Consider the following 25,829-nt stretch of genomic DNA (forward strand, 5'->3'; position numbering starts at 1 on the left):
AATAATGAGTATAAAAATGGGTACAATTTACCTGCAAATGGATGAGTCACAACATTAGCTTTTTCTGCTGGGTCTGATCTCTTTGATCTCTACAAGGGGAATTAAGATTTAGTAAAACAGAAACAAAACGAAAATAAACCTAAACAGCTTGACAATATCAATCACATTACTATGCATGGTGAGAGATTTGTCAGCTGGGGTTATAAAGTTTAAAATTAACTTATTTTGTGGAGCACCAAAAGATATGTCTTACCTTTGTAGTACTCTGGTTAAACTGACAAAACCCCGCCTCCTGGTCACATGTTAGAAGCCAAAACCAAACCCCACCCCATACCAGCAGATGGCACTGTTGGACTCAGCATTGCAGGACATTTACCAAAAACTATACACATATTTTAGCAGGAATTTCAATAAAATAAAAGTTATTATTACACCCGTTACATACACCCCCCTGAAATTCTGCTAAATATGGGAGTGCTACACTAAACAGAAAAAAAAATCACATGCCAAAAAGGCAAATACTGATGAAAAAGAGGACACGAAAACTGGTACAGTATTACAAGGAACAAACTGAAGTGCATGTCAGTTCTAAAACTCTCTCAAAAAGGAGTGTGAAAAGAAAGGAGGCGATCAAACTCCTAACTAAGCACAGACTCAAAGATGCCTGTTACATCTCTGAAATATCAAACATTGTTCCTGTAGTTGTAAGTGCTCACATAGGCACAATTCTTGTTTCTTACTCAAGCTTTGTTACTCAAACTGAAAGTGCATCTCTACTGAACTTAAACTAGGAACTTGCAGATATTGCGGACAGAGGATTGTCACCTACCACATGGTCATTCATCTGACAAATAAGACGACTAGGAGGCCTGATGGACTGGCGGACCCTAAGACCATAACGGTTAGGTTGAGCACAAATAACCTGAGCTTGAAGGTCTGGGGCAGTCAAGTCTAAACAGTCAGTATCAGGGGAGTCTGCGTCCAGATGGTCAGTGTTCAATGGGGTCTCGTCTGGGAGACCCATACCCAAAGGGATCATGTTTTCAGAGCACTGTGATGGGCTTTCCGTATTGTCACTTGAAGTATGGTCAACATCTTGTTCGGGGATGTGCTGACTTCCTCGACTGGATGTATCAACACTGCGAGAGTCGGACTGGGCATCAGATCTGCTGTCTAGTGAGTTATCCTCTACCTCTGGATGAACTTGCTCTTCACCTGCCTGTATCACCCAGTTTACTGTACGGACATCACTGTCTTCAACCGCGTCAGGTAAATCAGGGCATACATCACTTCCATGCATAGCAGCGTCAGACTCTGAGTGTTCAGATTCGCTGGCCAGATCATCCTCACAGGGCAAGAAGCTAACAGAGAGCAGCAAATTCCTGTGAACTACCTTCTCTTTGCCCGTCAGACAATCCTTGACTCTGTAGACATTGAGATCAGGGTTGACTGATATGACTTCATACGGGGTTGACTCCCACTTATCTGCAACTTTGCGTTTCCCCGGGACACCTCTGTTGGCGATCAACACCCGGTCTCCCACGACGAGAGGTGCTCCTTTGGCCCTACGGTTGTACAGCTTGGCATGACGAGTCTGTTCTCTGAGAGTATTCCTCTGTACAATTTGAGCAGCTTCATGTAGATCTTTCTTCAGATGGCGTACAAAGTCAGAGTAGCTGACAACAGCATCATTGGTATTAGCATGTTGAAACATGACATCGACAGGGAGACGAGGGATCCTACCAAACACTAGGTAAAACGGTGCAAACCCTGTTGTCTCATGCTCTGTGCAGTTATAGCAGAATGTGAGCTGCTGCAGCATTTGTGGCCACTTTGCTTTGGGCTGAGGGGGAAGGGTTCTGATCATATCTCCCAATGTTCGGTTGAATCGTTCTGCGATGCCATTTCCCATGGGGTGGTACGGAGTGGTATGGGATTTCTGCACCCCTGCCATCTCTAGAAGCTCTTTGATCAGTTTGCTCTCAAAATTAGCTCCCTGATCAGAGTGGATACGCCGTGGGAAACCATAGACAAGGAAGAAATCCTGCCACAGACGGCGAGCAACTTGTTTGGCGGTTTGATTTCTGCAAGGGAAGGCGTGCGCCATCTTGGAGAAATGATCAGTTACGACCAGGACATCTACAGACTTGTTCTCTTGCTCAGCAGTCCAAAAGTCTATACAGACCAACTCCATAGGCTCAGAGGTGACTATGTTCTTGAGTGGTGCACGGTTGTGTGGTTCCGGTGTTTTCCCTACTACACAGCGCTGACAGGATTTGACATAATTCACAACATCACGTTCCATGCCATTCCAGAAGAATCGTTGCCTCACCAGAGACAAAGTACGGTTCTGGCCTTGGTGACCTGCTGAGTCATGTAAACCTTGAAGGACTTTCTGTTTCAATGAATCAGGCACCACAAACTGGAAGATTTTCTTGGCCATGTGAGGATCTTTCCTTATTTTGTAGAGCATGCCATTCTGTATGGTGAGTCTGCTCCAATGCTTCAGTAGTTTCATCACACTAGGCGACTCGACAGCTCTCTCACGCCTGGTAGGTCTCTTGTGTCTATGCACAAAGTACATGGTCCTGCTTATTGTGTTGTCCTGTTCTTGTAAACCAACAAGCTGACTCTGTGGGAGTGCCGTTGACTGATCTCCCTTCTGCAGAAGATTGAAGTTGGCGTCTGTTCCCATCACTTGACCCACGCCACCAGTGGACTGAGCACTGAAGACAGCAGCAACCTCTTCTGATGTCACAGAACCATTGGAGCCTGATGGAATTGCCCTTTTTACTGACTCGTCTGATGTCCCAGCACTCTCGTCTACAACAGCGTGACAATTGTTGGATACTCTGAACACCTCTTGCACAGTACTGTTGTTCACCCTGTTGACTTGGTCCAAGAGCGAAGTATAGGGCTCGGTAACAAGGCGATGACCCACACATGACCGTACAAATGGCTCACGGCTCAGAGCGTCGGCTACGATGTTCTTTGGGCCGGGAATGTACTTCAGGTCAAAATTGTATGCAGCTAGCTTCGCTACCCACCGCTGTTCACACGCATCAAGTCTTGGTTTGGTCAAAATGTATGTAAGTGGGTTATTGTCGGTCCACGTGGTAAAGTGTCTTCCTTTCAACCAATGGCTGAATTTATCACATACCGCCCATTTCAAGGCAAGAAATTCGAGCCTGTGTGCAGGGTAGTTGAGCTGGGAGCGAGAGAGCGTCTTACTTGCAAAGGCGACTGGTCTGGCTACTTTTCCACCAGGTGGCAGCTGTGACAGGACTGCTCCAATCCCATCAAAGGATGCGTCGACAGCCAGAATAAACGGCGCATCAAAATCTGGGTGGGCCAGAGTGACACCTGTCACGAGGTCGTGCTTCAGTGTTTCAAAGGCGTTCTGGCATGCATCGGACCAATCTGCAGGCGTCAGCTTCACTTGACCTTTCTTGCGGGCTCTCTTGCGCTTATGCTTGTCACCAGATTCAGATGTGAGCCTGAACAGAGGTTTTGCCTTCGCAGAACATGCTTCAATGAAGCTTTGGAAATACATCACCATGCCTAGAAAAGATCTGATTTTACTAGGGCATGGCGTCTTGCCATCCGACTCCATTAGATCAGCGACTTGTACGTCATTTACCGCTCTCACTTTCTCGGGGTCAGTCCGAATTCCATCCTCACTGATGACATGCCCAAGAAATTTCACAGTCCGTCTGAGGAAAAAACACTTTTTGGGTGCGAGCTTGAGGTTGTGTTCCTTAAGGCGAGTAAACACCATCTGCAGGCGTTGGAGTGCAACTTCCTCTGTGGGGGCAAACACCATCAGATCGTCGAGGTAACATAATAGGCTCATGAAATTCTGATCACCAAATATTGACATCATCATCCTCATAAATGTTGCTGGGCTGTTGCAAAGTCCCTGAGGGAGCCGGTTGTACTCGTGAAGGCCGAATGGTGAGGAGAATGCCGTGTACTTTTTGTCGTCAGGGTGCAAGGGGACATTGTAGTAGCCTGACGTCAGATCCATTGTGGAGAAAAAGGCATTTCCCCCAAGTGCGGCCAAAGCATCAGCTTGATGCGGTAGTGGGTAGGCATCCTTTATGGTTCTTGCATTAAGCCTTCTGAAATCAGTACATACCCTTAGTTCTCCATTCCGCTTCCATATGAGAACAAGCGCAGATGCATAGTCGCTAGTCGACTTCTGAATAATTCCTTTCTCTTCCATCTCGTTCAGAGTCGTCCTCAGTTTTTCATACTGACTTGGTGGTATACGTCTGTAGGGTAGACGGAACGGCTTATCATCAACAAGGTGGATACGATGTACAAACTCTTTGGCCTCTCCACAGTCCATCTTATGGCGAGAAAAGATTGACTCGAATTGTTCGATGATATGAAGGAGCTTGTCTTTACACTGCAGCGAAACCTCACATGACTTCAGGTCAATGTCTTGCAGTCCCAGAGCTTCCAATGCACGCATCATGTCCTCTTCTGACCTGGGTCGGACCTCTTTGCTCTGTACACTCTGCACGTTGCACTTGACCTCCTCTGCATTGGGCAGGTCTTCCGCTGCGATACAAGGAGACACATCTGCAATTTTCCTGTTTCTTCTCAGCACCACAACTCTGTCCGTGGGATTAAAGACTTTAACAGGCACCCATCCATCTCCCCAGAGTGGAGTAACAACTCGTCCGACAAGGACTTGTCTGGGCGCAGCCTTAGATTGGGTTGGCTCAACGACCACTGTGCTGCCCGCTGATGCCCCGGCCAACTCAGGTAACTTGCCCCAAATAACGTACTCGGTCCGTGGATTCAGCGTCACGCAACTCTTGATCTTTACTGTCCCTACCTTGTCTGGAATGCAATCACCTCTCCATCTCTCTGTGTTGGAAAGCATTGACAGGAATTGACTGTGGTTATCGGACAGACCGTTGTCAGGAGTGGAAACTAATCTCCAATAGCCATCAGTACTTTTCAATTGAGTCAAAATATATTTGATGGCATTGCTGCCAAGGATCATCTGTTCTGTCTGGCCTGGCACCACCATTACTGGTATTATCATTTGGCACCCGTAAACTGTGACGTGAATGTCGTACATATCTCTGGGAGAAACTTGGTGTCCACCGCAGCCTACAATGACATAATCATCGGCCGTGTAACTCATCATATCAGGGAATTGCTGCAGGAGGTACTTAGCTGTGTCCTCACTTACTGTACAAGCCATCGACCCGCTGTCCAACAGCGCTCTGAAAGTGGGCCCTTCTTGCACAAGTACAGGTGTGTAAAACAGTTCGTCAGTCTCTGCTATTCTCTGAAACCCCTGAAAGATCAGCTTCTTCGATGGAGGTATCTTGTTGCTATACAACTCATAAATTGATTTATTGTCTTGCATGTCAGGCTTCACATTAGTGGTGGGAGGTATACTCAGTTGATCTGCACTGTTCTCCCCTAAGCGCAGATCAGTTAGTTTCCCTGAGGCAGCGGGACAACTTTCGTCACTGGACAATCACGTCGAGAATGCCCTGGGGCATGGCAGTGAAAGCAAAGGTAATAAAAACCTCATCATCCAGTCCAGCGTGAATGTGGATCTTTGGTGGGACACGTACACCGCGGTTACATTGGTGCCGTGACCCGTGACTTCTATCAAACTCGCCGAACCGAGGACTGTCCTACCTGCCACATGAGCTCACAGTATTTGAAATTTTAGTTACATGAGCGATATTGTTTAGCTCATTACAGTGCAGTGTCACAGTGATACGAAGGCTGCTGATTTATTTTGTGATTTTGACTTATTTACATTTTTTTCTGTTAATCTTTGAAACATGTTTAATCAGAGCAATGTGTTAGCTCCACAATTTGACACACCTATTCACTTTGGCAGGGGCAGGGGCATGTTTACGCCCATCCCCTCTGATAATAGTTCTACCCCAGGTGGTGCTACACATAGAGTAGAGGCAAGTTCCAGTGTGAGCACCCATAATGCAGCTGACCAACATGCTAGCCTACCTTCACCTCAGGTCAGACCCACATCTACGCCAAATTCCACGAGTGAAATTTCTGAGGGTTTAGCTGATCACATGACAAATATTATTCAGGAGATAGGACATAAATTGGCTGATAGCATATTCTCAAATATACAGTCACATAATATAGTAGCTCCTAACGCTGCTGCCACACAAGATGTAGCAAACAGATTGAGTCAGGTGGTTACGCAGAGAAAGGTTAAGGAACCGCCGTCATTTATTGGGGATGGCTCAGACTCAATAACAATACAGGAGTGGGAAGATCTAATGAGGACATTTATAAAAAGGAGTGATGTGAAACTTGAAGAGCAAGCAGAGGAAATCCTTATACATTTGAGAGGAAAAGCTAAAGATGTAGTTAGGTTTGGCATTAGAAACAGTAATATAGACGTCTATACCCGCCCTGACATGATTTATAGTCTCCTCAGGAAACACTTTAGCTGTACCAAGTACTCTGCTGTCCCTTTAGCTGACTTTTATTCAACTTTGCCCAAACACCAGGAGGACCCCTATGACTACTGGCTGAGACTAAACAGAGCAGCTGACCTTGCCTCTGAGTGCTTGAGTGAGCAGGGCAAAACATTTGACAACCCTGAAATAGAGGTCACTCGCATGTTTATTAGGAACTGCCCATGCAAGGAACTGGCACTCACTTACAGATCAAAAACCATCGAAAAGTGGTCAGCATGTGAGGTACTAGAGGTGCTGAATGAATACCACGCTGAGAAGAGCTACAAAGCAGATTCCCTACAACAACCTGCGAATCGAGCGGAAATTGCCGTACACAAAGCTGAGGTGAACCATGGTCCAACCCTCATGCACGAGCCACCTCAGACTTCGAGCCCACAGTATGTCTCTCTAACGGACGTTATTAGTATGTTGGAGAAGGTTCTGATACGTGTTACCTCAAACCAGTTTCAAGGGAGAAGGCGAGCTCCAACCAGGCGACCTGGAGACAGAATTAATGGTTTCACTGACAAGCCATGTATCATTTGCAAAGAAGTCGACCACAGTGCTCTCTCTCATTGCCGAGACAAAAACCTTTGCTTTCACTGCCATGCCCCAGGGCATCCTCGACGTGATTGTCCAGTGACGAAAGTTGTCCCACTGCCTCAGGGAAACTAACTGATCTGCGCTTAGGGGAGAACAGTGCAGATCAACTGAGTATACCTCCCACCACTAATGTGATGCCTGACATGCAAGATATGTTTTATATAGTTTTTTAGGCTTAAATTGACAGTATAAAGTTTTTCTTAGCATTTGGGGACCCCCATGGATAAGGAGGTTCAATAATTTTTTTTAACCTCTAGGGTCGTAGGGGTATTACTTCCTGTGGTGTGTCCTAGGCTGGATTTTGGGGTAGGGGTTTTCTCCCCCATATGAAACAGATAGTATTGGATTCCATGGATACCAGTAGCAGGAGACGCCTCTTGAGCTAACTCGGATACAGCACCTTCATCACCTAGTCGCTGTTGTTTTTTTCTCTTAGAATGTCATCCCGCTCTGCAAAAATGAGCTGCACCTCATCATTGACAGGCATCGGTGTGTGATAATACTGATACCAGGGAAAAACATTGGTCCTTGTCAACAGGTAATTCGCTTCTGTTAAAAAAATGCTGATTTTTTGGATTTTACAACATGTTTAATCTGTTTTTCAAGTTTCCCTATGTTTTCATTTTGTTTTTATTTTTTGAGGACAAACAACAACAAAATTAATGTAAACAACTATTATCTGCCAGTGGAACCATACAATTGGTTTGCTAGGTTGTAATTTTTTTAGTTTTTGTTTTCTTTTTGTAACCAAAGAAAAAGATTGCCGGCAAAATTATGTGCAATATTTGTTATGATTTTGCAATGGACCCAAACGCAAGGAAGCTGGAACCAAGGCAAAGTGCTCAAAAACGATGGTGTTTATTTACAAAATCCTCAACAAAGTAAAAAACAAACAAATGGTTAAAAGCAAAAATAAAAAGTTTGAAAACTGTCTCTCTTTTGTCTCTTTTTCTTTCTCTTTTTTAGTTTCTCTCTCTCTCTCTCTCTCTCTCTCTCTCTCTCTCTCTCTCTCTCTCTCTCTCTCTCTCTCTCTCTCTCTCTCTCTCTCTCTCTCTCTCTCTCTCGGATCTTTGACCATTAGGGTCTTGGGGCACCATTTTCCTGTGGTGTGTCTTGGGCAAGTATACAGCCTGGTGGCGCCCTCCCCAGGCCAACATATGTTTCTATAATCTACTTTTCTCTATATCTCTAGCAATCTGGAGTTTTTTAATAGCATGTGATCTCCAGCTAAAATTACTTTGACACCTATGGTGTAAGTACAGGAGTTTTGTCGTTCTGTTTTACCTTTCACTTGTATTCATCTTTTTTATGACAAATAAATGTATTGCTCTACAGTTTGCTTGTTGACACTCCCTTCAGTTCGGATGCTAGTGGATGCTAAACTTCCAGACGGTCCCTGAGAAGGTGGGAGTTTCTTGTGCGTCTTGGCTGGAAAAAAGACGAAAACACTACGGCAGCTTCACCACGCCAAGCCCGGCACTAGCGAGCGTTTCGAGGTGAGTGATGCTCGCTTTGACGTTTTCCGTTCACACTCCGATTTATAAGCCGCAACGGGTGCTTTTAATTGCGCCATTCACGTCGACAGTGTTTTTCATCAAGTTGAGCCAGGAAGAAGGTTGACGTGCCTTAAATGCTGCAGCGAGCGACAAAGATCCTATTTAAATCACGTTTAAGATTGAAATTTAGATTCGACTAACGTTATTCCGTCATATTTCAGCATTTCTCTCTTCTTTTTTTCTATCACATGGTGAAGATGTTTATGGCAATGCACTACACCCAAAAACACAGGTGTCAGCGATAGCTCCTCTAGTTGTGTTTATTTTGATTTCTTTAATGTCCAAAACAATCTACAAGCACCTCACTGCACTTTATTATAAGCTTCCCGTTCGTTCTTGATCTTCCAGGGTGTCCTTTGTACACAAGGAGCTTGTTCTATGTAGTCAGAGCACGCAGTGTCTTTTAATTGTGCTGTCACACACGCGCAGAAAGACATCATTTGTCGAGCAGCTTGACCTGTTGAGTCCAAGCTAATTGGAATTGCATTGAATTTGATGTCAACACTAAAGACATAATGGCACGCCTGCCGAGTTCTGCTATGTACATGTAATCATTTCAATTGGTGAGTATTTTTTTTATCCGTAATAATAGTCGCAAGATATGTTTTCACAGATTTGTGCGTACGTTTAGGGTGGTGATGGCCCTGGGGAAGAGACACTGTCTCTTCACCTGTTTGTCCTAGTTTTGAGGGACCTGTAACTAACAGATGAGGTCCCCAGGGTGGGAGTTCGGTATTATCATGTTAATGGTTGTGCTACAGTGTCAAAAGCTGTTAATGTCCTCTAGACTGGGCAGAGAGCAGCCGATGATAATTTGGTGGAAAAGGGAAACTTGAAAATAACGTCTTTTTGAAGTCTTCAATTGTCTTTGTTTTAAAACTCAATATGGACCATGCACGATGATGTGTTTTGGGACTAACTCTTCTCTTAGAAGGGACCCTGTGTAATTTTTGAAAATAAGTGCAACCGAAAACGAGTGCTACAGCACAAAAAAAGATTATAAACTATGGAGACACAAAGTGACCAAACCACATACTTTTTCTTCAGAAGGATGTCAAATAATGTCAGCTCCCTCTAGGTGAGCCCCATGTTATGTAAAAAAAAAAAAAAAAAAAGCAAATGTCTTGACCTACGAGTATTTTTTTTTTTTTAAATCTATTTTTGCTCCTTATTCAAATTAATATAATTGTGTCAACAAATTCAGTTTCTTACCATTAGGAGATGCTAAATAATACATAATGTCCCTTTAAATCACTAATGACAAAATCAATGCCAATCAATCAGACGATGGCTATTATTTTTTTCTTGTGAGTGATTTTAGCCCATGTTTGCTAAAATAATAACTTTAGGCTTCTGGTGGTGCTAATACTGGCTTCTACCTTTTAATGTTAATTTAATGGAGGTTTTTTAATATAAAGGAAGTTTGTCTTTTAAGCCTGTTGAAAATGCTAGATTATTGACAGAGCTATACAAAAATATTGTTTTATCTTTCTGATCACATTGGAATATGTTCATTAGCATTTAGGTAGGTCCAACTGCGTTTTTAAAATCAACGTTCGATCAGTCCACAGCCCTCGCCTTGTAGCTTAATTTTTTTATTTCGCCCTTCCATCCGTTAGACCTATACTCCCTTAAATGAAGCAAACCAGGTTTATTCCAAACTCCATTGTACGAAATGCATCTGGTGCTGGCTCAGTTGTTTGGGAGAAAAACACCATCCAGCCGCAATCGGGGAAAACGAAAACCAAACTGAAGGTTGAGGACCTAATGAGAACTCCAGTGACAGGTACGGCCTGGGTGGGCAGTACATAGTTTAGAGAGTCTGGCATGAAAGTGTGGTCACCAATCAGGCAAGAGGGGCTCGAGTGATTGGTGATTAGCAGCATCGCTGTGTCTTTTGAAGCAGACGTGGCTGACTTGATTGTGTGATTAGAGTGGGGGGAAAAAAAACAACTTTGTGACACATTCTTCCAACAATATCTATTTATACATTGCCAGAAAATATATGGGAGAGCATCGATACTCGATATCTACTCAGGGTCGTTACCAATGTTTCCTCTAAGCATCCATGGGTCTGAGCAATTACAAAAAGTCTGTGAGCATCGCTTAGAACAATACTGAGCAACATCATTCCTTACCAAACTTTTACATGAGATATCCATTTTTACAAAAGTATATTTTGTTACATAAAAGTAATATTTGGTGGTTTTATTTAGTTGGTTGCACAATACAAAACTGTATTCAATCACCTTTTTTTAATGGTAGTAGTGTTGGCAAAAAGTTGACTTAATATATTTGAAAATTATTTGAATGAAACACCAGATTTTTTTAGCAACCTTCAACCCAAGAGAAATACTATTTTCATGTGAATGTTAACAGTCAGACTCCTTTGACCTCTAACAACACAACAGAAGCAAAATATTTCAAGTTGTTTTATAACGATGGTGAAGCAGAAAGAAACACGTTTAGCGTAGTGTGCAAAGCCAGAAACTTCCCGAAAGTTACATACAAGTTGCATCCACCACTTGAACAGCAAGGACAATCTCCTCCATTACCCCCACTCCACCTCTCCAGTAAACCACACCATCCTGATCCAGCTCACTTGCACACCTATTTTTGTTTAATCAATCTCGTGTTGATATTGACTTCAAAATACGGCATTTAAAATACACAGAGGCTACCCCAGTTGTGTTTACCCGCATGTACTGTAATTCTTGCCAAATTTTCTAAGGAAATAATTTTGCAATTTCAAGCCCTGGTTTTTATGCCCTGGATAGATTTTCTTGTGCGGTGAGAAGGTCTGGGAAATGCGGTATTGTGCACCCACGCTGCTTAGAAGGGAACATTGGTCGTTACCAGACTATTTGAAGTATCAGTACTTTTGACAGTGGCAATATCATTATCAGCTTCCTTCTAGTGGCAATTTAACCGAACAGAATCTGAATTGAAAGGGATAGAAAATTGCTAATTAATGGATGCAATAGGCAGTTGGATGGTGACTGGTTAGCATGTTTGCCTAACAGTTCAGAGGTCCTGGGTTCAATTACAGCTACCAGCCTCACTGTGTGTAGTTTTAATGTTCCCTTTGTGCCTGAGTGGGTGTACTCCGGTTTCTTCCCGAGTACCAAAATATTAAAATATATTCAGAAGGTCCATTGGCAATTCAACATTTTGCCTAGGGATGAGTGGATGAGGGAATGGTTGTCTGTCTCAGTGTGCCCTTGATTAGCTGGCAACTAGTCCAAGTTTCTCATGCCCACCACCTAACCCCTTTTTGGATGGGCTCCAGGAATTTTTTTTTTTTTTGGAATGTGGTTTGGTCTAGATGACTATTCAATATTTGGCCTTACCCTGACAAATTGTGATACCAAACATCCTTAGTTAACAGTGTCCAGACTGAAAGTAGTTCTATGTCATGTTCATTGTCCAAACACCGGTAGCAATATCCATCCATCCCTCAATTTTCTTCACCGCTTATCCTTCCCCCATCCCAGCTATCTCCGAGCAGTTAACAGGGGACACCCTGAACTGGTTGCATCCAGGGTACACGAAGACATACATCCATTCACACGCAGGGACAATTCGGAACGGTCAAGTAACCTGAAATGCATGTTTTTGGAATGTGGTAGGAAACCAGAGTGCCCTGTGGTAACCCACGCAGGCACGGGAAGAACATGTAAACTCGGCACGAGGAGGCTGCGGTAGCTTAACTCGAACCCTGGACTTCTGCACCATGGGCCTACACGCTAACCACCCAGCTGCCGTGCTGCACCGGTAGCAATATCAATAAGTGAAAACAATTCCTAGAACTAAATGAACACATCTGATTAGGCACCTATGAGTGTTAATAGCTGTAAGAGGATTATAATTGGTGTAATTTGAGAGGGAGTCACTTGGGTATTAGAGGTTTTGATGTTCAGCTTCAAAGTGTGCATTCTAGATGGCAAATAATGAGCTTAGGATCCGTCTGCAGATATATAACTGTGTGCAGCATTCTCATGTTTAAAATAACATGTACAGTATGTTTTTTTTCTTCATTGACTCTGCACGTGTCCTTCAGAGAATTGCATAAATATTCTCAAAAGGTTCAGTTGAAAGCTGGTCACTTCCATGCCACGTATGGACGTTAATATTTCAAGAGTTGAAGCTGAGGTTGAAGTAAAAGGCTTTGTTGTGGTAAGATGGTTTGCGAAACAGCTGTACAAAGAAACTAGTCTGTTTTTTTAATTTTATTTTCAATTTCAAACTTTTATCACCAGAGTTGCACAAACAGTTACCTTTTGCACGTTAAAATTTGAAAAAAATGGAGATGAAAAAAAGAGTTACAAAAGCCACACTATCCGTTAGAGGTTTCCCAAAACTTTTTTCCAATACTGATTTTGAAGAATGCAGTTTTCTTGGTTGTCAATATTATCTGATCCAATACCAGTATGAATTATTCATTGTTTTGGGGGAGTTTTTCTTTATCCGAATTAGGTACAGTTTATATTTGGACAGTTCTGGTTTCTTAATTTGGAGTCAGGTTAGCATTATCAACCATAATAGTCCTGTGACCAATTAAAAAAAATAATTCTTTCACATAGTTTCTTTAGTCTTCAATGCTCCTGGATATAATAACAAGAACAGAAATTGAAATAGACTGATTGTATTAAAACACCAGAATTTGAGATAAGGGGCTAAATCCAATGAAATACAATCCTTTTTTGGTCTGATTTTGGGTTCACTCTATACAATTTTCGTATCTGCACACCCTCGTAGGAATTTAATTGAAAATAAATACCTTTCTAAGTAATCAGTCAAGCAAGAAATCATTCCCATTTTCTATAACTATTGTACTGAATGAATTCAAAGTAGTCCAAAAAAGGCCTGATGTAAAATAGCACATCAATTAATTCCTTATTTCCACATGTCAAGTCATGTTTATTTTTAGCCCTTAATCACAAGGAGTCTCAAAGGGCTGCACAGACCACAGATTATTGCATACTACAGACTTTTATTACACCATCCCCTGATCTAAAACGGACATAAGGGCATGGAAAAACTCAAAACCTCAACATGACGAAAACGAAGAAACCTTGAGAAGGGACCGCACATGAGGTAATCACATCCGTCATTATGTTCCTATTTTTATTAACCTATGTGTACATTTTAGAACAAAAGAGTGATTTGGTATCCATTATTGGTATTGTCACATGCTGCTGCATTAAAAAATGGTCACAAAAAAATAATTTTCACGCAATTTTGTTTTGAATATCTCATCTCATCTCTTCTCATCTCATTAGCTACACCGCTTATCCTCAGTAGGGTCGCGGGGGTGCTGGAACCCATCCCAGCAATCATCGGGCAGTGGGCAGGGGACACCCTGAACTGGTTGCCAGCCAATCGCAGGGCTGTTTTGAGAATACTGTTGGCAATTTAAGGGACACTGTGTTTTATTTTACGAGACGTTTTGAGCTCACAAAGTACAGATCCACGCTAGACTTAAAGACTAAACTAATATTTGTGGGTTTTCACATGCTCAGTAAAGGTTAAGTGTTTCTCCACTGCGTGCTGATTTGCTGAAGTTGTTTCGCCATCTCTGTGAGTGGAGTCGAAAGCATACCAGACAGCTAAATTGAACGAAACAAATATGGCAGCGTGTGTTATTTACACTTGACATTTAGGTTTCCTGGCGAGATTAAGAAAAATCATGTCAATTGTGAGCGTATAGCTGAGATGCATATAAATGGAGTTCGTTTGGGCTGTGAATAGAGAATAAGTCTCCGAGGTGCTTTTCTGTTGTAATGAGCACTGTTTGCACTTTTCGACACTAACGGTAATGTGACTCATGTTTTCTTGAGTCCATTTAAGATGCGGTGTGCTGCGTTGTGAGCTAATCAGCAAGCAACCGCCGCACCGCATTGTTGAAACTTCAGATTGTGTGATTACAATGTGAATAGATTGTGGATTTGGGTGGTACCAAGATGCCAGATGGGTTCTAATGAGGGACGTTTTTTTTACAGCAGCAAAACAGACACACTCAAGTCCCCAGGGGCTCTACTGAGCATGTGCAGCCAGACAGGAAGCAGGTGTTTGGTTTGTTGTGCATGGCTAGAGTCAGTGGTTATTGCTCATTGTTGCGATGATGCTTCACGGGAAAGGCTAAGTGGTGGTGTAGTATCAATTAGCTCAACGTGGGTCATGCAGTAGTGTTCACAAGTTTGGGGTTACCAGCTAAACAGTTTTCAGCTGTGCTAACATAATTGGAATAGGGTTTTTTACTCATCAACTAGTGCAATTAGCAAGCATAATGTACTGTTAGAACACTGGAGTGCTGGTTGCTGGAAATGGGCCCCTTACACAAATGTGGCTATTGCATTAAAAAGTGAAATTTGCAAATAAAATAGTCATTTAATACGCTAACAATGTATGAGGTGTATTTCTTCTTGGTTTAATGGTATTCGTAGGAAAAAAACTGTTTTTCATAAATATTTCTTTCAAAAATAAGGATATTTCTAAGCAACCTTGAACAGAATTTGATTTAAGCTCATCCTAGTGGTAAACAAGCTTCATTTATTAAAAGAAAGGACAAATTCGAAGAATAAGCATAACTACATGAACTGCCCTCTCGCTAGGTTTTGTTTGGAGTGAAAACAAGCTAGTTTTTGGTGTGTTTTTTTACAATCAGCAGAAATATTCCAGCAATATTATTATTATTATTCAATGATGTTATTTATTTTGAAGGAGGACAGCCTTTTTTTGTGTATTTGAATCAACACCAGGGTCACAAGAGGAGATGGGTAAAAATTGCAGCTTTTTACTACAATAAAATTATACAAACAGAATATTCTGGGCTTGTGAGTTTAGGACAAAGCTTTGATGGTTTAACAAGTACATCCTCAAAATAGTTGACAATCATTTACATACCCAAATGGCAGAATGCAAAAGTTACTGGAAAATTACCAAAGCTCTAGCTTTACACCAGTCCCTCTTCTAGACTGAATCCTGCTTGTGACTTAAGGCTTTCCCCTCAAAAGTAAACCAGAACACCCCTAAAAAACAATGAGGAGACTATGGATAAGGTGATATAGTATTTTTGCCAAGTGAACAAAAAAAGTAAATATGTGTGTTTAAATATGTGGATGATCTTGCATTATTACCACCAAAAGATCAACTTGATAAAATATTGATGTGGTGATTGAAAAGATCGAAAAAGATCCATTCATTTTCTGCGCCACTTATCCTCAGTAGGGTCAGGGGGGTGCTGGAGCAATCTGCAGGGGACACCCAATTCACACCTAGGGACTTTTCAGATCGGTCAATTAACCTGACATACATGTTTTTGGAATTTGGGAAGAAACCAGAATGCCCGGAGGAAACACACGCAGGCACAGGGAGATCATGCAAACTCTGCACTGTAAGTCTGCAGTAGGAATTGAACCCTGGACCTACCCACAATGGGGCTTCGCGCTAACCATTCGTGCTAACCACCCCACCCACACAAATTTAAAATATATAACTGTATTTGAATCGACACCAGGGTCACAAGAGAAGATGGGTAAAAATTGCAGCTTTTTATTACAATAAAATTATATAAACAGAATATTCTGGGCTTGTGAGTTTGGGACGAAACTGATAGTTTTACAAGTACACTCTCAAAATGGCTGACAATTATTTACATACCAAAAAGGCAGAAAGCAAAAGTTAATGGAAAATTACCAAAGCACTAGCTTCACACCAGTCCTTCTCCCTGACTGAATCCTGCTGGTGATTTGAGAAGATTTAAGGCTTTCCCCTCAACAGTATGCGAGAACACCACTAAAAATCAATGTAGAGATTTTATAACGACTGGATAAATTGATACAGCATATTGCAGAGAGAATAAAAAAGCAAACATGTGTTAAAATATGTTGATGATCTCACATTATTACCACCAAAAGATTAACTTTATTGGTGATTTAAAAGATCGAAAAGATCTTTCCATTTTCTGCGCCACTTATCCTCACTAGGGTCACGGGGGTGCTGGAGCAATGACACCCTGATTGGACAACCAATTCACATCTAGGGACAATTCAGATCGGTCAATTAACCTGACATGCATGTTTTTGGAATGTGGGAAGAAACCGGAATGCCCGGAGGAAACGCACGCAGGCACAGGAGATCATGCAAACTCTACACTGTGAGTCTGCGGTAGGAATTGAACCCTGGACCTCCGCACAATTGGACTTCGCGTTAACCATTCGCGCTAACCACCCTATGCAACTCAAATTTAAAATATATAACTAAAAAAAGGCGGTACAACGTAAAAATATGACAAATATTTGCTACGCTTGGCTGCCTTCTTGAGTTAAATAAAGGTTAAAGTCAGTAGGAACAACAGCTTTGAAGCTTCCTAATTTCATGCTAATTGCGAGTTTTCCCTGCGGGTTGTCTGCTGTTTCCCTGGGAGTGCCTGGCACTTGATTGGCTGCAGCGGCCTCACCGTCAAAGCAGACTTCAGTTTTATTTATGGTTCATTTCTCGGGCTAAACAAGCTAATATCTCTGTCTGTCAGGCTGGCTGTAAATCTTCTCCGGCAACAGGAAGGGAGAGCTTGTCGAGATGTGTTCATTTACCTGCACGGATGCTGCATGGTTTTAGACACATTTCTAATAAGATAAATGGATTTTTGTTTTTCAAATGTTAGGACACTGATACTGATCGAAGAAAATGTTTGCCTCCCTTAGAATGAGTCGTCACTCATAATTGTTATTTCTTTAGATACGCTTTTCTGTATAAATAAAAATGTTCATACTTATTTGCGTGTATTATCCAGACATTGCTTATTACTTTGGGTCATACTTAAACATTTCAAATAGTGCATATGTAACATTAAGATGAACATACATAAAACAAACCAAAGTCACATTAGAAGGTGGCCAAAATACACCTGATAAAAATTCAACTGAGTTTATAATTTAGCTTCCAAAGGGTGTTTCAGAAATGGAAACCTGCTCTTTTTAATAGCATTTTTCCATATTGATAACAACATCACAACAGTTTTATTTATATTTTTGTTTTTGAAACGAACCTTCATAGATTTCATTTCATTAACATTTGCTTATCACTGACACAATTATTTTTTTAAGTCTAACACATAACTCAGTTTGTGTATGTCTAGAAACAATTGAGCTACTGCTGGCATCCGTTTGGATATCTAGTTTAGGGCCTAAACCCTAGTACCCTAATCATAGTTCCAACCAAAACCCTAACCTTAACTCCAACCAAGCCCCAACCCTAGTTACAACAGTAACCCTGACCCTACCTTCAACAAAAGCCCCTGTTTCAACCAAAAAGTCTAACCCCATAAGCATAAGTTTGTACTGGCATGAATGGTTATTTAACCCATGTGTCAATGATCATACCATTTGAACTACCAAATTCCTAACCCTGTGTCCAACCGAAGCTTAACCCCAGCTCCAACATAAGCCTAACCCTAGCTCCAACCAAACCCTAAACCTTTGCTTCAACAAAAACATTATTTCCAACCAAAACCCTAACCCTGTAACTATGTTTGTACTGACATGACAGGGTATTAAACCCATAACTCTGTCTGAGTGTGTCAAGGATCTTAACAGGCCAACTAGCAAATGCCTAACCCTATGCCCAAACAAAGCCTAACACTAGCTCCAACCAAACCCCCTTAACCCTTCACTTCAACCAAAACGTTATTTCCAACCAAGCCCTTAACCCTGTAACCATAAGTTTGTACAAGCATGACTAGGTATCGAACCCACAACTGTGTGTGTGCGTGCATGCGTGTGTCAGGGATCTTTTCAGTTGCACTACCGGTGATAGCAATCCATGCACCTGGTTTAAGGCTAAAACCCTAGCTCCTCAATGAATTAAACCCATGTGCAGGAATAACTATAGCTACTAGCATTACTTGACTGGAAATTTAAACAGAAAAACTGAACCCTACTTTGATTGGTTTTGCTATTATCTAGAGATGACTTCCTCCATATTAGACTTGCACAGTGCTATTTTTAGAGGGGATTCCAATTAGCAGAGCAGTTTGCTTGTGCAGTGTTTTTCTTTTGCAGTTGTCGTCTTGTCAGACACAGATTTCAACACATGGCATGAGCGCAACACAGATTTCCCTCGCGCTGCTAGAGGAATCACATCCACCGCCTCGGTGATGGACGGAATTAGAGAAACTTTAAAAGGATTAGGAAACGGATGAATGATGAGAGAGTTGGATCGTTTTGCTTTTGAAGTGTGTGATCTTCACAGCGTGGAATAGGCTGAGTCATTATGTGACCAAATGTTGTGTTAATTCACTCGGTGGTCAGCGTACCACACTTTTTCAGGGGTTGACTTTACATTTCTTGCCTGTCTAACGCAGAAAAGAGGGAAAGCTCTCACCCGATTAGGGTTGGGTCACTCCTATTACTGCGGATATGCTTTTCTTTTTCTGTGTGTTCGATTTTATATATGGATTATTAGACAAGAAGTCAGTCAAAATAAAAGCTGGATACGAGCAGTTCTCTTGAAGGTTTCACTTACAGAATATTTTGGGCATAAAAAGCTACAGTCAATGGCTGTAGAAATTCACAAGTGCACGGAATGAGGAGTCTTACCATCATTTTTATACAAAAAGAAGAGTCGATAAGCTATTTGTAAATTTATTACAAAGGTGTAAATATTAATCCTTAAAGGGATCCCGCAGTTGAATGAAGCACTGTCTTATTTCTTTGTTATCCAGAAATCTTTGTCAAACCGCTTAACATTTGCTTGAGGAAATCAACAGCATTTTGTTTAACAGGGATGAGTTAGACTTTGCTTCATCAGACCTTTCACTGTGGCACTCAGGAATTTGCTTGTTAATCATCTCCCCATTAATGGAAATTGATGTTTCCTGCCTTTCATTGTGTATTCCATTCAATGACATTGGGTCATAGATGTAACAATGGCACTTAGGGCCACTTCTGACTATAAAATAAAACACAACTGAAGTTACATAATTGCGACTAAATACATGAATTTATGCCTTCCATAATGAAGAAACTGTACAATCATGACTGAATGTATTACATATTTAATTATTACAAAGCTATTTTCCAATTGATTTAGATATTTATATCTTATGTTGGCTATGTTTTTGAAGCGTCTTTGTCTTTTGGGTGAAATGATCTGTTTGGTTAAAGATCTCCAAGTTATCGACTAATTAACAAATAATTAAACGTAGACAGGCAGGAGCATCTTAAACCCAGGCAACGACCCGACAGCTTCTGCTTTTGGCACAGTCCTTAAATATCCCTCTCCTGATTAGAGTCAGGTGTGGGTAATGATTAAAACAGGTGTGCGGTCAACCAGTCTTTCAAAGCATGGATTACAAATCAAACAGTGTTTTTAAAATGAAATAATAAAAACAACGAAAACAACAACCTCTAGTAGTTTTTATGAGTACTATGATGGTTATAAAGAGCAATACGTCTGCTTGGCCTGAAATGAACTTCAAGTAACATCCGACTTACGACCTGCTCTACTGAATTTACAACGAAGGCTAGCAGATACATTTTTTTTTTCCAATTCAATGTCCGCAGTGTGTGGCAGCACAGTAACACGTATGAAAATGTTGGCAGCAAGCCGGCTCAGTAACTGGAGACCGTCCCGATGGCGCCATTGTAGTTGATTTTAACTTATGTCAGATCTTATTTCCGACCGGTTGATTGGAAGCTGTTGTAGGTCTGATGTTACTTGCTTCTATATTTGTCACTCTTTTATTTGCGGTAATCAATTGTACATTTTTATGTTTTTAAATTACACATTTGTTTGCATTTAATCACCCAAATGTATGAAAGTATTTTGTAGTACAATTTCCCCAAACAATTCTAGATTTTGAAAGAATTTTCTTATACTGCATATTTGTTTGGGTTTTCTCATTCATCTTGAACACGTATTTTTACAGAACGTTTACATAAACTCGACAACAACTATTGATCTTGTCCACGAAACTGTTTTTTTGTGTGTGGATTGTTTCTGTATCGGCGCAATCTGAATGAATGATCATATCCTCTGCATGCTCTCTATAGGAGAGTACACAAATCAGGCAGCACTCAGCTGTTCAAATACTCAGTTGAGCATACAAACTCTTTTACGGTTGAACTAAATCCCTCCGTTCTCTCAATATCAACAACGGGGGGCATCCCTATAAACTGCTTTAGTCTTTAATCCTTTTGAAGGAAACACTATCAGGTCCATCCAATTGATTTATGTTTTTATTAAAATTGTTTTCTCAGTTGTATTTGTCAGAACTACCAAAAGACTGATCAATTGCTGCTAATGGTACCTAATGGTTGTTAGACTGAACCTTGAAAATTGGGAACTTTCCTATTCCTGCAGGCACTCACTTTATCTTTCATAGCACTTATTTAACAAACTCACGAGGAATGAAGCATAAAAACTTGGAATATCTATTTTAATTTTGCGTGTGTGTGGTAAAGAATGAGTTAAGGCTTCTTGATCTACCATAAGGGGAAGATAATTCCTGAAAGCACTTTAATACAAATAAATATTGTATCTTAAATAATTTACCTTTTGTATATTAGTTTACTCCAACAAAGGGATGTTAAATCTTAGAGGGCTTGTATTAACACACACACAAAGTTTAAGAATTTTACTGACTGATGGTAATAGTTAATAAAGGCATACTATAATCCCTCGTTTATCATAGTTAATGGTGACCAGAACCCATCACAACATAGAATAGAATAAATTTGGAATAGAATAGAATAGAATATACCTTTATTGTCATTGTTACAACATGGGATATATTGTGACAACGAAATTGGACGACTAAATGATGACTCCAGTTCCACATTTTACAGTGAGGATAAGGAAAACAAAGAGATAAAGGATCCAAGAAGATGTTTTAACTGTCTTTGTTGTATAGTTGTATAGGCTTTGTTCCCTCTGGGGGGGGATACGCATTTGCTCTCTTGGTTCCTAATCTCAGACATAGTCGACTGGGGATAATAGATCGTAGCCAAAGTGCAGGTAATTTTAGGCGGTCAAATAAAGCACTTTGCACTCTGCCTATAGTCGACTGGGGATAATTGATTACAGCCACAATCGTGTATTTCATTTTTGTGGGAAATAATGACAATAAAATGCCTCCAGGCCTGACAAATTAGCACTTTGACGGTGCCCGCTCGCAGAAATACCTGATTGGGCATGATCGTGGCCGCGCAAGTGCAGTTGAGCAAAAAAGAGCCGCCATGCCCAACAAAAATGCACTCTACCTGTCCTCTGTTTGCAGCAATATGTGATTGGGATAATGGATTGAACCCACGATCCACTTAGGCAGCAAAGTATGAAACAAGATTGCTACCTCTTTATGAAAAAAGCACTGTATTCCACTGTCTCTTCTGAACTGTCTTCTAAATGTACATTGTGTTCTGTTTGTTCAGGTATGGTGCAGCGCTGATGGCTGATTCGGCACTGTTCACGTCCACAGCGCCCCCTGTGGATGGGAGGCAGGATGTCCAGGGCCTCTTTGGAGATGAGAATAGCACAGCTGACAGATGCTATCACTCACATTCTCGCAGCAGTGTCCTCCAGGGTCTCCCTTTTGGGGGGATACCCACCGTCTTGGCAGTCAACATAGTCATGTGGATGGTGAGCGTTGTATATTTCAAAAGTTTTCCAATTTACAATGTTATTGTTTTTTTTTTTTAATATATTTTCAATAATTACTCATTGAACTTTCCACTCTTAGTATAGAAGCTGTACATGACGATAGTGATCCAATACACTTTAAAATGGGATTTTGAGGGCAAACTTTGCAATCAAGGATTAAAAAGACTGCTAGCTATGCTTCAATTTTCTTCTACTTCTGGTTAAGCCTCAGTTTTGATTTAGTGCAGTGAATTTAAAACAGGAATGTTTTGGCCTTTCAAATGTATGACCCACACTAATCATCAGATGAAGTACAACCTGGCATGTTGTAGTTTCTCCAAATGGGACTTTTGTTTTTTAAATGATGTTCTTACTGTGGGCAGTTGCTTTTCCTATTACGTGGGTTGTTGTTGGTAGTATTTCTTTGCAGTAATGGGAGTTGTTTGATAATTATCACTTTGTAAGGTTCACAAGTGACATTTGAAACATTAATTCACATTAAATTTGGAATATCTGATACCTAACCTTTTCAACCAGATGCAGATGCTCAACCTTGGAGTAGTCATTGATCCAGATACCATGTAACAATACCTTTAATTTATAAATAACTTTCCTCTACCTAGAAAAAAAGACTGATCCCTTTAAAAAAATAGCAACAACATTTTGAAATCTGCATTTATTTTTCTATAATATTACATTTAACTAATGTCAATTCATTATTCCTCTTTTTTTTGTTCTTGAGTTTTGACCAACAATCCCAAACACTGATACTTCAAGCGGGGTTTTTCAACCAGTGTGCCGGGGCACAGTAGTGTGCCATGAGACCTTGGCTAGTGTGCAATTTTTCAGTGATCAGCCAACTGTAACATTCCTCCATATCAGAAGGTGTCAGAAGATTACGTATGCCTTATAGGCTTATTGGTGCATGAAAGACACCAATAAGTCTCTAAGGTTATAGAGAGAAATATGTTTAATTACTAATTTTGCTTCAAGAGGCTGTTTTAAGATTGCCCTGAAAAAAAATAGTACAATAAATAACATGTGTTAAAATGACCAACCAACTAACTAAGCGCTTGAATAATAAATAAGTAGAGGTGTGAAGACAAATTGGGTGCTGGTGTGCACTAGACAGCCACTCATCTCAGGTGGGCATCCTCTAGTGGTGGAATGTCTGCTAGATCCTGACAAAAACCCTGCACATTATATTGCTGATTTAAATTATGATGATCTTCACTGACGGGTCACAGATCTCCACCACCACTTCCTGTGGTGTGTCTTGGGCAAGTACAGCCTGGCAATGCTATAACTTTCCAGGTATTTTTTAGGGGTAGGGGATTGCTGCCCCTAATGAAACCAATAGTGCTACTTTCCATGATTATCAGTAGCAGGAGAAGCCTCCTGATCCGACTCTGATACAGCGCTTTTATCATCTGGTCGCTGTTGTTTTTCAGTGAACAATGACAGGCATTTTTTTATTTTACAAAAGTAGAGGAAAAAAGCTACAAGGCAGTAAAAATGTTTTTCTGTTACACTGGTAGATAGATTTTGCCCATTTCAAGTATTCATTTTGTTTTTTTGTTTTCGAGAAAATCAATTCACAAAATCTGGTAACATAAAAATAAACTAAAAACATTCAAGAAACAGCAAAATGATTAAACAAAATAAATAACCTTTATTGCCTCCTAAAGCCACAATGACCATAAAAACATTATACTGTCAATTTAGGCAAGGTTATCATTTAAACTGTAAAAAAAAAAAAACATGAAACCGATGCCAGGAGTTAATTTTAAAACATGTTTGACGGACGGTGTGCCTGCATTTTTCAATGAAAACTGTACTTTGGCTCAAAAAATATTGAAAAACACTGCCTTTATGGCTCATATCTGCATTGAAACCTTGTACGTGCCCATCCCTTCCTAAAATATCCCAAATAATTATTTTTTAGCCCTGCAACGTCCAATTAATGAATGATCGAGTATCACATACACAATTGTATCTGCTTTAGGATGCGACACTGCAAAGGACCGAATGTCAGATTGATGTGTTTGATTTTGCTGGGTGTTGGAAACAGTTTCTAAAAATATCGCTTTCTATTCAGCGTTGTATTCCCCTGCTGGGCTCATTTTTCAAAGAGAAAGCCTCTGAAATCAAATCGGGGATCTAAATTTAATCATTCAACTATCGGGGACCCTCAACAGTGACAAAACGTTTTGTTCCACAGTCTTTCCGGCTCCTAAACAAAAACATATTTCAAAGTGACATATTTCACCCACTCCCCTCTAGCCCCTCGAATAAAAATTGTTTACTCAAGGCGGTTTGGCGGATATCGATAGGCTTGGGTTCTCAGCTGTCATTTAAAGGGACAGTGTGTCCTATTTTGGGCAGTGGTTCTCAATTGTTGTGACTTCACAACCCACCACATCACTGTATTGCAAGCTGTGGACCCAATCAAGTTGATAAATTCCACTTTTCCTTCCAGTTGGATCGGAAACCTGAAACCTGGTTATCTGCTGTTACAAAGTCAAGGAAACTCTTTTAAAACTTCCTAATAAGACGTTTTCAACCTTTAGTTTTACGTTGTTTTAACATTTGTTGAGTTTTTATACTTATGATTTTGAGGAAAATGTGATGGTGAAAATACACAATTTAATTAAAAAAAGAAAAAAATCGTTTAAAATAATTAGCCATCTACTTACCTGAGTATTTACACAAATGGCAAGTCACTATCAATCGAAATTTATCTTTCGGCTGGAGTGAAGTCACTTTTTATAATGTATTCAGGTATAAAAAAATAAGTAAAATCAGCGAAACCAAGACGGCTTCAAGTGCTCTAATAATATTTCCTTTAAATGGCTAGTGGGTATTCTTTAGTGCCTCCTAATGGTAAAAAATGACATTTCTATGGGAAAAAATATATAAATAATTAGCAAAACTACATGATGTACGGATTGTTATAAACATCTTGTGACGTGACCATACCACTGAAGTTTCTGTCCGTGCACAGTTGACAACACTTCTTCGTAGGGTCCAATTCACTCTCTGATGGTGTTGGCCACCGTTTTGTTTGTCACATGGGCTAAGTAGCTAATGCTTAAAGTTTCCTGTAGCATCGCATCTCCATGGCTTGGATTTTCTTTTCCGGTGTTGCTGTGAGTGTCCATGCATCGCAAGTGTAGAGGAAAATGGAAGTAACCAGCGCTTGCATGAGTCTGATGTTTGATTTTACTGCTATGTTCTTGTCGCTCCAGATGGGTTTATTTCTGGCAAGTGTGGCTGTGGTTTGAGCTATCCTGGCCATGATTTCTGGTTTTGACTCCTTTTCTGATCTGACAACTCCAAGATATTTTAAAATGTTGACCGGTTGTAGCGCACTGTGGTTGATGGTAATGTTTGTGGTGATACCTTGGGGATTATAGGTCATTACATTTGTTTTTTCTGTGCTGATTCTCATTCCATACTGGGCTAATGCTTTGTCCAGGCGATTGACCAGACATCTGAGTTCCTGTTCGTCTTCTGCGAATCCGGCAATATCATCAGCAACACAAAGCTTAGTGATGTTGTG

General features: G+C 40.8%; 1 protein-coding gene across 4 annotated transcripts in view; it reads left to right on the forward strand.

Moving 5' to 3' along the window:
- Positions 1-8,240: 8,240 nt before the first annotated feature.
- Positions 8,241-25,829, forward strand: part of tmem63c (transmembrane protein 63C) — a 51,571-nt gene continuing 33,982 nt past the window's right edge. For 3 of the 4 annotated variants that reach the window (XM_088355097.1, XM_088355096.1, XM_088355098.1), the window contains exons 1-3: positions 8,241-8,325; positions 8,409-8,569; positions 22,060-22,267. In XM_088355097.1, coding sequence (XP_088211223.1) covers positions 8,448-8,569; positions 22,060-22,267 — 330 coding nt within the window. In that variant the 5' untranslated portion in view covers positions 8,241-8,325; positions 8,409-8,447. Of the gene's footprint in view, positions 8,326-8,408; positions 8,570-8,653; positions 9,193-22,059; positions 22,268-25,829 lie in introns of those variants that run through there. The other variant, XM_088355099.1, reaches the window with a different exon arrangement.

This window comes from Urocampus carinirostris, chromosome 15 (genome assembly GCF_059441175.1).
Source record: "Urocampus carinirostris isolate Australia breed hairy pipefish chromosome 15, RoL_Ucar_1.0, whole genome shotgun sequence".
Taxonomy (NCBI): domain Eukaryota; kingdom Metazoa; phylum Chordata; class Actinopteri; order Syngnathiformes; family Syngnathidae; genus Urocampus; species Urocampus carinirostris.